We start from the raw sequence: 14172 nt of genomic DNA on the forward strand, positions 1-14172 counted from the left end.
GAAAAGCCACTTTCCAAACTGCCCAGACCCCACTTCTGACTCTGCAGTTTCCAAATAGATTATTTAACTAAAAGAGATTCTTTTACTGTTACGAATTTCTCACAGTTCAGGTCCTCACAAGACAGTAAAGAGCCATCATTGAACAGGCCCCACGAAGCACCGCCACACTCAATGTCCATGAAGAAAAGCACTCACACCGCAGCTGTGTGTGATTAATGAGAAGCTGTATTTGGTGTCAAAATTGTAAAGAACACTATTTTGACATGAAAATGTATTCTTCTCTGTATTAATGGCCTACGTCTTCAGAGTTGTCAAGGTTTTCTAAAAGTTTCCTCTTTGGAAAGAAGAAATCTGAAAGCCCTATCATGCCGTTCCTCCTAGCGTCTCTAAATTGGAAACAGATAAAGATGCTTATTAGTAATTTCTCATAGCATACTCAGTAACATTTTGTAAAACACAGTATGATTTAAAAGGTCTACTTTAAAAAACTATTTATGGTTGCTCATCAGTAATTCTTACCTCCAAAAATAAAGCATTCTCTTTTCTTGTACAAAATGTACCAAAACCAAAACCTACAATAAATGTACCTTTATTTCTAGGGGAAAAGATCGGTACTATATTCAAAGGTTCTTCTTTTTTGATGATTTGCAGTCTCAGGAAAGTGGTGGGAGATGGGGATGCTGAACAGGGCCCCAGTTCTTTGGAGGCTAGGAACATGGGTTTGGAATGAGATGGGAGCGCCTGTGTCCAGGTGGCTCCGTCAGGGGGAGCAGCCAGGTCAGAGGGTACAAGAGGAGAGAAGAGGTGACCGGACCGGGCAGGAGAGGGGCCGGCATGGCCAGGTGTCGTGCAGAAGCAGAGACTGTGGGAATCAAGAAGAGAGCTGGGGACAAAGCAGCGGGTCATCGGTGACTGCAGACACAGGGACGGCTTGGGAGCTGCCATCTTCCATGAGGGCAGGAGGGTTGGAGTGACAGTAGATGACAGAGCAAGGACAGAAAAAGGGGACCATGGAGTCCAGAGGCTCAGCCCATGGTGAGCACCAGAGGGGATGTGAGTTTGAAGGAAGGAGAGGAAATAAGGACAAGGAAGGACAAGGGACAAAGAAGGGACAAGGAGGGGAGGAGGGCGGGGACAGGCAGGGCAGGGGGCACAGGATGCAGGGCTCTGCTGGGGCAGGAAGGGAGGCCGAGGCTGGCGGATCACTGGAGCCCCAGCTCCTGGTGCCGTGGCCTGCATCCCGGGCGGCACCATGGCCGGGTGGAAAGGGTGGAAGGAGGGACAAGAGTCTGGGTGGTGATGACAGGTCAGGAGGCCGAGGCAAGGAGGAGTGTGTGCCATGCCAGACAGTGGCCCTGGGACCAGTCCCCAGTGGTCCCCGTCCCTGGCTTACTGTCCTCTTGGCACTCAGTACGACCTGCCGTCTTAAAGTCTGCATGTCTGGTGTCTGTCTGCTTCACAGACATGACCTGTTCACTGACTACATCTGGGCGCCTGCACTAGTGCCCAGCACAGAGCAGGCGCTCAATAAACTGTCCTGTGGGCGATTCAAGATGAGCGGTGTGGGGCTCAGGGACAAACCATCACCAGCACTTGGAGGGGTGGTGGCCCCGAGGAAGCGCTGTGCTGAGAAGGCCTCAAGGGCACCATCTCCTTTGGGGCTGGAGCCTGGAGGATTGGGCCCTTTCCTCCCGCTCACCAGGCTCACTCTGCAGCCGCGCAGCATCCCAGACCCCGCCCTGTACTGTTACCACTGCCCCTGCACACCCCACCAGCCCCAGCTGCTTTCTCTGCCTCCCCATAGGCGGAGCAGGGTGCAGAGTCAGCACCCAATGATGGTGTAAGGAATGAACACATGAGAACTTCCGCAGGACTCAAGACCTTTGTTCCTTTTTACTCTGTATCTTATCTTTAAAGTGAGAACTCATTAATCTTGTTAAAAATGTCGCAGGTGATCAGAACACTGGACACTATATTCGAATGTTAGCACCAGGTAATGCTTTAGAGCAGAGTCAGCCTTACATCGCACGCAGCCTGGCGCAAATACAGTATCACATGCAATGTGTCGGGGTCACATAGCAAGTCCATCAGAGCAAGAATTGCGTGACTGATGTCAATGACATCCTCAAGTTTCTGCAAATGATCCTGTGTCCATGGCATCACTGCCAGGCTGTCCACCAGCAGAAATCAATGCCTATGTTTCACTATAGAGAAATGAATTATTATTATTTTTTTGAGATGGAGTTTCGATCTTGTTGCCCAGGCTGGAGTGCAATGGCATGATCTCAGCTCACTGCAACCTCCACCTCCAGGGCTCAAGTGATTCTCCTGCCTCAGCCCCCTGAGTAGCTGGGATTACAGGCACCCACCACCAGGCCCGGCTCATTTTTGTATTTTTTAATAGAGATGGAGTTTCACCATGTTGGTCAGGCTGATCTTGAACTCCTGACCTCGTGATCCACCTGCCTTGGCCTCCCAAAGTGCTGGGATTACAGGCGTGAGCCACCACACCCAGCTCTGTCTCACTTTTTAACATACTACAATTTAATACCACCTAACATACTGTACATGGGAATCAGGCTAGATTTGGGATACACGGGTCTTAATGGCAGGTTACATTCTCTCCCTCTAAAGTCTAAAGAAACCCAAGGCTCAGTCTACACGGGTGGAAGCCACAGGGGAGGACGGGCTCCCTTCTGAGGTGCTGCTTGATTTCACTGATGGCCTCTGATCCGCAGCTCCACGTACACCCACCCCAAGTACCAACAGGTGTGCCTGAATCTTCTGCCAAACACAAGATTTGTTGGGACAAAGTTACCGCAGACAAGGGGCATGATATTGTGAAATTTATATTTGGTCTTCAACGCTGTCTCCTGTCATGCAACTCCTAAAATCTGTGGAATCTCCAAAGTGACTTATTTCTGTATGCTCATGACTGGCTGGAGACCCAGGCAGCTTCAGGACGGGGCTGGTCACTGGAGAGCCCAAGGCAGGATTAGAGGGGTGGGACTTTCAGCCCAGCCCAGCCTGGGAGGAGGGGAGGGGCTGATGGCTAAGGGGATCACTAATGGCCAATGATTTAATCAGTCATGGCTACATCATGAAGCTTCCAGAAAAAAATCCTGAAAGGACAGGGATCAGAAAGTATTCCAGTAGCTAAACTCATGGAGGCTGACAAGGTGAAAAGAGCTCATCCATATGCAGGGAGGGGAAGTACGCCAACTCCACGGGGACAGAAGCCCCGAGCTCCAGACCCTTCCAGCCCTCCCTCTATGTCTGTCTTCTTCTGACTGTTGGTAACCTTTAAAATATCCTTTGTAACAAACTAGTAAATCCAAGTGTTTCTCTGAGTTCTGTGAGCCATTCTAGCAAATTAATTGACCCTAGGAAGGGTCATGGGAAGCCCGATTTATAGCCGGTTGATCAGAAGCACAGCCAAAATAACCTGGGGCTTGCAACTGGCATCAGCAATGGGGCAGGGTGGGGGCCGTCTTGGGGACTGAGCCCGCATCCTGTGGGATCTCACACTATCTCCAGGTAGACAGGGTCACAGTTGAATGAGAACGCACAGCTGATGTCTGCTACAGAATGGCTCGCTTGCTTTTTGGTGAGGAAAAATCCCCACACGTGGTCAGAGCTGTGTCTGTGTTGATTATTGTTGCGGTGTGAGAGCAAAGGGAAAACTGAGTTTTTCCCTCCATGGGAGAAGTCAGACAGGAAATTCTCCCATGGCCAACATACCTGGATCCCAGAGCATGTGCATACTTACATATTTTCCTTGAGAGAGGCAAGGTAGGATTCCGTCTCTGAGGGAGAGATGTCGGAGTCTAATTTGGCCAAGTAGCGGTAGACGTAGGAGAACGTCTCGAAGGGGATGCGAGCGGGCCCGCCCTCTGGATCGTCGGTGAGGATCTCACACAGGTGCTTCAGTGCCGTGTTCAAGGACTAGCGGCACCACAGCCAGGCAGGGAGAAAAACAGTTACTCCTGGCATCATCAACACTCTAGCATGTTAGACAGAAATTCTCCAAAAAGTATGCGCTTTGTCTGAACCGAGAACTACATGAATGTACAACTATCACAATGAAAAATCAAAAGGAAAAGTTTTAATGGGGTGCAATTGACCAGAAAAAAAAATTCTAATTCACAGATCTTATTTTCTATTAAAGTAGAAATGACTGTTACAGTCAAGAGAAAACATCAATGTCTTTAAAACCAACTTCCTAAGCTAAAGCAGGAACGTGCAGCCCCATCTGGCCCAGAGACCCATCCGGGGAGGTACCCAGGGGCTGAATGAACTCTGCCACCAGCCAGAGGTGCTGCCTGCAGAGGGTAGGGCTGGCAACTAATGGCCTGCGTGCCTACCAAGAACCTCTGTGTATCCCCAACGCCTGCCCGCCAGGCCCTGGGGAGGGCTCTGTCCTGGCTCCGCCCTGCTCACGCAGAAGCCTCTGGGCCCCGTCTCAGCTCCAGGACAGCACCTGGACTTCCTTCCTGCAGACCGTTCATCTCCCTCACACTCTTCCCCACTGCTGGGCTCATCCCAGACAGCAGTCCACCCTCCACTTTCAGCGGGAAAGCCAGTCCTCTGATCAGCCTGCCTGCCTCCACGTGGCAGACTCTTTTAGCACCTGCCCACTCCGACAAGCCCCTGGTGGAGGCAGCTAACAGGCCAGGCCAAGGTCATCTTCATGAGACCAGAGGCTGCACAGCGCTGGAGCTGCAGGCCTGGGCACCAGGGTCCCCCCGGGGCCAGCCCATGGCCTCCCACCTCCAACCTGCTCAATTTATCCTTATTGAAAAAAACATGAGAGGAGTCTGTGTGTGTGTGTGTGTGTGTGTGTGTGTGTGTGTGTGTTGAAGGAAGTGGGGGAAACCATGTAACATAAGATTACTATCTTTTAAAAAAAGAATGCATAGCCCAGGTCTCTTTTCTCCTTCTGTACCAAGACATCATGGCCTGCAGCCTTCAACACCCTGGCCAGGGTGAGCTGAGGGGACAGGTACTCCCATTCCGCAGGTGGCCTCTGAGACCCACGCCTCAGTCCCCCCCTCGAGTCCCTTCTGTGAAGCCTGTCCTTGCTAGAGTGACTGTCTCATACCTGCCTGGATGATCACACTGCCTACTGATGAAGGTGAGCTCACAGGGGTGGCTGCTGAAATGCAACCCCCCCTCGCCAGCACACACACGGACAGCCCTTCCTTCCCTCCACATTCACCAAGGGCCTGTCACAGGCCAGGATGTAGCAGTGAACAGACGCCTAACCCTGCTCAGCTGGAGATCACCGTCCAGTGGGACAGCCACACCACCTGGATTCTGGAGTGCTCTGGAAGGGGCTTCCCAGAGCAGTGGGCAGGCAGTGGCAGGATGGAGGGTGACATTTTCAATGGGGTGGTCAGGGAAGGTCAGAGCAGACAGCATTTAAGCAGACCAGGGGAAAGGAGCCAGTCATGTGGGATGCTGGGAGAATTCCAGGTACACTTCTGTGTGCTCCAGAAACAGCCAGCAGCTCCGGGCAGCTAGAGCAGGCCATGGAAGGGAATGAATGCAGGAACTGAGGTCAGCGGGATGGGGTGGGGCAGGCCACGAAGATCTTTACAGGCCCAGCGAGGATTTGACTGGGTTTCATGGGAAGGTGTCAATGGGTTTTAAACAAAGACGAAGCACTGTGGGGTGTTTCTAAGGAGTCCTTCTGCTGATGTATGAAGAGGAGGCCCCAGTAATGAGGGTAGAAGGCAGAACCCAGTGAGGATGCTGCTGGAATAATCCAGCCAGGGGCCTGGGTGGCAGGTAAAGGCCGGACTCGGCCTCTCCTGAAGGTGGAGTTACCGGAACTCACTGGCGGCTGCATGTGGGGAGAGACAGAACCATGAAAAGTGGCTCCAATGTTTGAAGCCTGAACAGCTAGAAGGGTGGATTTGCTCTCAACTGGGAAGTTCCAGAGAGAAGCGAGAAGCTGAGTTTGGGGTGGTTTCCACTAACATATCTGTTAAGCGCCCAGTGAAAGTGATGACTAAGGTGACTACTTATTGAGCCTGGTGCTCCAAGGAGCATGGGTGAGATGGTGTATACAGGCGAGATGGTGTACATGGGTGGGATGGTGTATATGGGTGGGATGGTGTACATCGGGGGATGGTGCAGACGGGAGGGATGATGTGCACAGGGGGGATGGTGTACATCGGGGGATGGTGCAGACGGGAGGGATGATGTGTACAGGGGGGATGGTGTACATCGGGGGATGGTGCAGACGGGGGGATGGTGTACATGGGAGGGATGCTGTATATGGGTAGGATGGTGTACATGGGTGGGATGGTATACACGGAGGGATGCTGTACACGGGAGGGATGGTGTACACGGGGGGATGGTGTATATGGGCAGGATGGTATACATGAGCAGGATGGTGTATACCACCGAACCCCATGAGGTTGCTGAGGTGGGAGGAGAGCACACGGACACACCACACCACCAAGAGCTGGGGAGATGAGAGACCAGCATGGGGATGCAGAAAGGGTGGCCAGGAGGGAGGCTGCTGGTGAGTGAAGGAAAGCGATCCCTGGTGGAGAGAGCAGTCTCCTGTGTCAAAGCACACAGGACAGGGCAGGAACAACAAGGACTGGCAGGAGGCACAGGATTTCCTCAGAGCCGGGTGCTGTGCTGGAGCCAGCTGATGGGAGCCAACTGTTAAGTTTCCAGCAGTTATGGGATCTGGAGGACTTCACCTTGGCAGCCTGAACTCAGCAGCGGTGGGAGTATTTACACGCAGCACTTGGCAAACATGACTGAGAACCAGGGCCTTCCCAGGCAGGCTGGAACCCCACAGGCTGCTGGGTGGGGTGTGAGGGCAGGCTGAGGAGCTCCTGCTTGCAGCAGCCTCGGCGGCCCCGCATCCCTGAGGAAGCGCCTGCAGGGATGAATCCAGGCTATGCTCCCAAGGGAAGCCAAGAAACAAACACAGCAGGGCCAGCACCAAGCACCGACGCGGCGGGAGAGCTGCAAACGCAGGGAAAAGGCCTCTGAGAGCCAGGCCAGGCCTGTCTGGCTCCACAGCAGCTGTGTCAGGAATAAACCCCACATCCTCAGGGTCAGGAAAGGGCTCTGAGCCCACTCCAGGCTGTGGGGCAGAACGAGCCTCTCCTACAGAACACCGTGGTCAGAACAAGTCTGATAACGCAGCATGCTGTCCTCCTCTGGGAGCAAGAATAATGACAGTCACCTCGTGTGGTTACCGTGAGGAGCAGAGAGACACCTGGCCAAGGCCCAGAGGGGTCAGCAATCACCCAAGGTCACTCAGCCAGGCCTGGAGCGCAGCCAGCGGGTCTCTGAGCTCATGCCAGGGAATACTCTGTTTTGTCATGCCTAGCAGTCACCAGGCAGACTCTGGGAGCAAGGCCTGGGGCAGAGACGTTGCCTATTTGGGGACTTAAACATTTGGCTGCAGGAGATGGAGCCCTGACCAGAACTGATCTCCCTGTCCCCAGTGGCCTGATTCGGCAGCTCCTCCCATTTCCAGCCCCTGCCCATGCCGGCAGTGCCAGTGGAGGCGTTGCTGAGGTAGAGTGTTCGGGGTGAGTGCAGCCCCCAGGGCGATGCAATGCTCTCCATAGGAAAAGCACAGAACTCACCCTGAGGAGCTGCGGGCATCTCTCCAGGACCACTGCACACGTGGCTCCTCTAAGAGACTGTCCCCAAGAGAAGACTTGCTGAGGGTGGAGTCATGCATTTCACAATCCATGTTCCTTGCTTGAAACTTTCAAAGACATGTTGTTATGCTGGGATTTGCATTTACACCTGACACAAATGGAAGTCCGTCACCACTGTGCGCAGAGCTGTGGGGCCTCAGGAAGGATGAGTCGGGAAGGAAGGAGTTGGCGTGGATGGAGCAGGCAGATGAGATCTGTGCAACGCGCTGTTCCAAGGCTTCAGAGGAAGTGGTATTTCAGGAAAAATACATCAAAACACTCGAGCGTCGCTCCTCTGCAAAGGCGTGATGACACTACCCATGTCAGTGTTTCTGACAATAATCTGCAGCGATTTTTATATCCAGAAGGATTCATAAGGCAACTCCTTGGATCTTGGGCTGCAAGTTACATTTCTCAAAATGTGTTTCTCAATTCCAAAGGCCTGTGGCTGGCACGGTCACTTGCACACCAGCCAAAAGACCCTCTCCTTGGCACGGCTGTCCCATGCTGCCCTCCCGCCTGTTGCTGATTGAGTCTCCCGTGTGCAATACGTGCCAGGTAGACGTGACTGGCAAGCTGCACTTAGTTTTTTGTTTTTGTTTTTATTTTGAGATGGAGTCTCACTCTTGTCACCCAGGCTGGAGTGAAGTGGTGCAATCTTGGCTAACTGCAATCTCTGCCTCCTGGGTTCAAGCAATTCTCCTGCCTCAACCTCCCCAGTAGCTGGGATTACAGGTGCCTGGCACTATGCCTGGCTAATTTTTGTTAGTAGAGACAGGGTTTCACCATGTTGGCCAGGCTGGTCTCAAACTCCTGACCTCAGGTGATCCACCCGCCTCGGCCTCCCAAAGTGCTGGGATTACAGGTGTGAGCCACCGCGCCGGGCCAAGCACTTAGTTTTTAACCAAGTATTTCCACCTGACCCGTAATCTGAAAGTAAAATGGAGATGTGTGCAGATCACAGGCACGGAGGCACCTACTATTTTCTGGGTATTTCTGGTGTGCCACCTCGGCAGGATTTTTCAGTTTCTGAATTACAGCTGTTCTTATGACATGAGGCCCCTGAAGAACAGTCACCTCACGCCTCCCCAAGGGGCCCTCTCAGCGGGCATGGACACGAAAATAGGACCGTTTTACACAGAATCAGAACACAGGAAGTCCCCCTCCGCAGCGTGGCTGCCTGTGCTGGGGTAGAGATTGGACTTCCAGTAAAGCCACGCTGCTGATCCAGCACTGCATTTTCAAAAGCCTGAGGGCCTTCTCATCAAATTCTATCATCCTCTAGAGTTTGCTAATTTAAAGTTGGTTTCTGGGGCTGACAGCAGTGAGGGTGGGAGGCCCTGGATGGGAAGCAGCAGTCCACCCCGTGGCTGGGGTGTGATGCCCCTGTCCAGGACAGAAATGGAGAGGCCACAGCGGCCAGCATCAGTGGCCCATGGGACTCTCCAGCAGGCGGGGCAAGGTTGGTCAGTGGAGGATCCTGCCTCTTTCCTGCAGAGGGAGGGATCTGAGCAACTGGGGAACTGGAGATGCGGCCAGGGGAGTCAGGAGCCTCAGTGGCTCCTTTGTCTTCAGGAACAGCTTCCGAAATGCGCCTGTGGCCGCAGGCTCCCACTGGTGGCAGGGAGGTTGGCTGGGCTGCAGGCGCTATGAGAAATTCTGTTGGCCTTTCTTGGACATCTCTGAATGGGCTTTCGAGCCCTAGCTGGGGGAACCTGGAAGGAAAGCAAGACGCAGGCCTCTGTCACTGGTGCAGGCGCCATCACCTCAGGCCAACAGGTACCGCGATGGGTCAGCCACAAAATCCGACACACTGTAGCACAGCTGGGTGGGGTGACGTGCTGAGAACTCCCGAGTGACTGTTGTCCGGGGAGGCTGGGGCCGAGTGCCGTCCAGGATACGAATCACTTTAGGACACAAAATGATTCTGATGATCGCCCCGAGGACTTGTTATTTTCTAAGACAGTAAATCTCAGGCGTAAACTTGAAAAAGGTGGTCCCAAGCTGTGGGCTGCACACTCCTCGGGCCACAGAACCGCTAGGAGGGGTCCTCCCTCTCCCAACTTCCAAGTTACCTGCTGTGACTCGGCCTCTCTCCGCCTTGGGGCACCAGCCTGCATTCTGGCAAACGGTGCCTTCCTCAAATGGCTGTTGAGAAGATTCCAGAGAACACACATGCAGGGCTCTGCGCACTCCCACACACAGGAAAACACTAGAAATCATGCCCACTGCACGCACACTGCTCAGATGGAAAGCTACGTTAGACAACGTGTGCATCTGCGGTTACAAATGAAGAGAGAGGCTTCTGTGATTAATAAAGTTCAAATGCATTTAAAAGCCTGACTGAAGTCATTGTTATTTGCTTTGATCATGATGGACTGTCAGTGTGAGTATGGTGATGAAAGACCTGGTTCACAATTTTCTTATGTTAAAAAAAGATCCCCATGCTTAAAAAACAAAACAAAACATTTTCATCCACAGCTTTAATGCTCAGGTTCATTAATGGCATTGCAGAAATGGAAAAATAAAAGTCAGCCAGGCTCTGTGTCTTGCACCTATAAATCCCAGAACTTTGGGAGGCCAAGACCAGAGAATTGCTTGAGCTCAGGCAGCCTGGGAAACATGGCAAGATCCTTGTCTCTAAAAAAATTAAAAATTAGCTGGATGTGGTGCCGAATGCCTGTAATCCCAGTGACCTGGGAGGTGGGAAGTTTGCTTGAATACAGGAGGCTGAGGCTGCGGTGAGCTATGACCATGCCACTGCCCTCCAGCCTGGGTGACAGAACAAGACCCTGTCTCTTAAAAAAAAAATTAGTAAAACAAAAATCACAACATGCACATCAAGGCATTGAGAAAGAGGACAGGAGTCTTTCAACACCCAGATGGCAATTTAACATCCTTATTCACCTGCCTGGGTCAGCTCGAAGTGCCCCTGAATGGGTAGCTTTGGATGTAATAACTAGAGCAGTGTTCAGGCCTCCAAGGGTACAACAGGACATCGGCCCCAAGAATCTGGGGATGTTTGCCCACCTCGTTCACTCCAGAACCTTCAGCTCTTAGAACAGGGCCTAGTGCAAAGTAATCCACAGTAAACATTTGTGGAATGAATGAATGATACGTATGACTCAGAAACTGAAGTGGGGGTTTCCAGTCTTTTTAGAGATCGTCAACTCAATGAGTTTGACTAGAGTTATTTCTAAGAGAAATGTAACAGCACAGAGAGCACATCTGCCACCAGCCACACCCATGCCATGGACGCAGCGAACAGGAATGACATCTATCCCGCCCCACGCAGGCAGTGGTTAGACACCAATTATACAGCATCCTATGAGAAATAAACTTCTGCAGGCACTAATCCACTACAAATTACTTCTCATCGCACTTCACTTCATTTCCTCCTTTTCGAAGGTGTTTTTTAAAAGCATAAAAATGAACACTTATGATGCCAAACAACATGAAGAATCCCTTCCTGGAATTCACAGCTTTGTGTACTTAGCGCACCTCCAAGCTACCTGGGGCCAGCATGGTCAACGACACACGTGTCCACACGAGGGCCCGGCGGTCCAAGCACCTACTGTCTATCTGGCGCACCTTGAGGCAGGTGTTTGAACTCTAAGCACTCTGTGGGCTGAGGGAGCCAGGGCAAAGCAGGCATCCCTGGCAGCTGACATGGACCCCAGACGACCACATGCTACTCTGAGGGAGGAGATACCCATTTTCACACTTGAACTTGATTCTGAGTCCAGAGCTGCACAGGACCAGAGCAGACGGTGGCTGTGGCTTTCTACAACCAGCTGGGGCCTCCAGCACATATGGAAGGAATCAAGGGCAAGCCTGGAGCCCTGCTGCCAGAGGCGGCTCAAGTTAGGAGATAGGCAGGAACCTGCAGTGACCCACAGCACAATTCCTGTGTAAATGTATTCCTTGTGGGCAAAGGAAGGTATGATGGGAAGAAAACAAAAGAAGGTGTGCTGTCTGTGACGTCTCTTCCCCAGGAGTCAGTTGAGATGGTGAGGCTCTATCCTTAACACAATGTCTCCATCTAGTGTCACATACTCTACAGGGACAACAGGCCTTATTTTCCAAATCAGATTCAATTTTGTTTTAAATCTAGTTCTTAATTTTCACAATTACGAAGGTGAAAATTATAAAGATGGATACAAAAACATGAATTACTCTACTTTCTCATCATTGTTAAATCAAAATTTTACAACTAAGCTTAGAGGCAGAAACCACCAACATTAATTCAAATACTACATTCAATTATATATTAAGGTACTGATTTCAGGGCTGGGTGTGGTAGCTCATGCCTGTAATCCCAGCACTTTGATAGGCTGAGGCAGGTGGATCACCTGAGGTCAGGAGGTCGAGATCAGCCTGGCCAACACACGGAAACCCTGTCTCTACTAAAAATACAAAAAATTAGCCAGGCATGGTGGTGCACGCCTGTAATCCCAGCTACTTGGGAGGCTGAGGCATGAGAATCACTTGAACCCAGGAGGTGGAGGTTGTAGTGAGCCCAAATGACACCACTGCACTACAGCCTGGGCAACAGAGCAAGACTCTGTCTCAAATATATATAAATAGATAGATAGAAAGATATGTTGATATTTTATATATATATGTATTATATATATTTATATAAATATATTATATATATTTATATAAATATATATATTATATGTATTATATATTTATATAAATATATTATATATATTTATATAAATATATATTATATGTATTATATATATTTATATATTATATTTCAGGCTGGGCACAGTGGCTTGTACCTGTAATCTGTAATCACAGCACTTTGGGAGCTAGATCACTTGAGGTCAAGAGTTCAAGACCAGGCCGGGCGCAGTGGCTCACGCCTGTAATCCCAGCACTTTGGGAGGCCAAGGCAGGTGGATCACGAGGTTAAGAGATCGAGACCATCCTGGCCAATTTGGTGAAACCTTGTCTCTACTAAAAATACAAAACTTAGCTGGGCATGGCGGTGCGTGCCTGTAGTCCCAGCTACTCAGGAGGCTGAGGCAGGAGAATTGCTTGAACCCAGGAGGCGGAGACTGCAGTGAGCCGAGATTGTGCCACTGCACTCCAGCCTGGTGACAGTGCAAAAACTCTGTCTCAAAAAAAAAAAAAAAAAAAACTTTGCTGGGCGCGGTGGCTCACACCTATAATCACCTATAATCCCAGCACTTTGGGAGGCCGAGGCGGGTGGATCATGAGGTCAAGAGATCGAGACCATCTTGGTCAGCCAGGTGAAATCCCATCTCTACTAAAAATACAAAAATTAGCCGGGCGTGGTGGTGCACACCTGTAGTCCCAGCTACTCGGGAGGCTGAGGCAAGAGAATTGCTTGAACCCAGGAGGTGGAGGTTGCGGTGAGCTGAGATTGTGCCATTGCACTCCAGTCTGGGTAACAACAGCGAAACTACGTCTCAAAAAAAAAAAAAGAGTCCAAGACCAGCCAAGCCAAGATGGTGAAACCCCATCTCTACTAAAAATACAAGAATTAGCTGAGCATGGTGGCGCATGCCTGTAATCCCAGCTACTCAGGAGGCTGAGGCAGGAGAATCGCTTGAACCTGGGAGGTTGCAGTGAGCTGAGATTGCACCACTGCACTCCAGCCTGGGTGACAGAGTGAGTGAGCTCCATCTCAAAAATACATAGCTAGATGCAGATATAGATAGATAGACAGACAGACAGGTTTCAAAGGGTTCCAGATGAACAAAGTGACATAAAAATGTCTCCAATAACAAAACACATTTGCCTTAGTCTATCCTGATAGTACCCCCCTGAGAGACTCCCCTGGTGCCATCTGCACCTGTCCTTGCTACTGGAGGGTACCCGGGCTGCCAGCATCCAGGCCTTGGCTCAGTTAGCCCGGGGCTGACGGGAAGCACCTCCACAGCCTTTGGGCAGTTACACAACAAAACTCCTGCTCGGCCGGGCACGGTGGCTCAAGCCTGTAATCCCAGCACTTTGGGAGGCCGAGGCGGGTGGATCACAAGGTCAAGAGATCAAGACCATCCTGGACAACATGGTGAAACCCTGTCTCTACTAAAAATACAAAAATTAGCTGGGCATGGTGGCGTGTGCCTGTAATCCCAGCTACTCAGGAGGCTGAGGCAGGAGAATTGCCTGAACCCAGGAGGCGGAGGTTGCGGCGAGCCGAGATTGTGCCATTGCACTCCAGCCTGGGTAACAAGAGCGAAACTCCGTCTCAAAAAAAAAACAAAACAAAAAACAAAAAAAAACTCCTGCTCATTCTGCAGCCACACCACACACCCGACTCCCTGAGGGCACAGGGCTTCCCACTGGGGCCCTCCGCTGGTGAACTGCGCTACACTGGATGTGACACGGAAGGGAAGCATCACGTGGCCTGTGATGCTACAGATGAATACATCTAGTAATAACACTTAGAATGAAAAATTCAGAAAATTATAACACAGTTGTCTTTTCAAGTCAAAACCAACTAAAATTCCGC

The 14172-nt window shown here is 51.1% G+C and overlaps 2 protein-coding genes across 2 annotated transcripts in view; both read right to left on the bottom strand.

The window, feature by feature from the left end:
- Positions 1 to 207: 207 nt before the first annotated feature.
- Positions 208 to 14172, bottom strand: part of ROPN1L (rhophilin associated tail protein 1 like) — a 30926-nt gene continuing 16961 nt past the window's right edge. The window contains exons 7-8 of the mRNA XM_010343053.3: positions 3770 to 3945; positions 208 to 386 (exon numbers count right to left, since the gene is read on the bottom strand). Of these exons, the coding sequence (XP_010341355.1) occupies positions 287 to 386; positions 3770 to 3945 (276 nt within the window). The 3' untranslated portion in view covers positions 208 to 286. The remainder of the gene's footprint in view (positions 387 to 3769; positions 3946 to 14172) is intronic.
- On the bottom strand, positions 401 to 3765 carry LOC104652094 (uncharacterized). Its single transcript, XM_010343052.3, is given in 5 exon segments — positions 401 to 746; positions 749 to 825; positions 827 to 847; positions 849 to 1078; positions 1081 to 3765. Coding segments are annotated over 5 exon segments (843 nt in total). The 5' UTR covers positions 1342 to 3765; the 3' UTR covers positions 401 to 492.

Source organism: Saimiri boliviensis, chromosome 1 (genome assembly GCF_048565385.1).
Source record: "Saimiri boliviensis isolate mSaiBol1 chromosome 1, mSaiBol1.pri, whole genome shotgun sequence".
In the NCBI taxonomy this organism is placed as follows: domain Eukaryota; kingdom Metazoa; phylum Chordata; class Mammalia; order Primates; family Cebidae; genus Saimiri; species Saimiri boliviensis.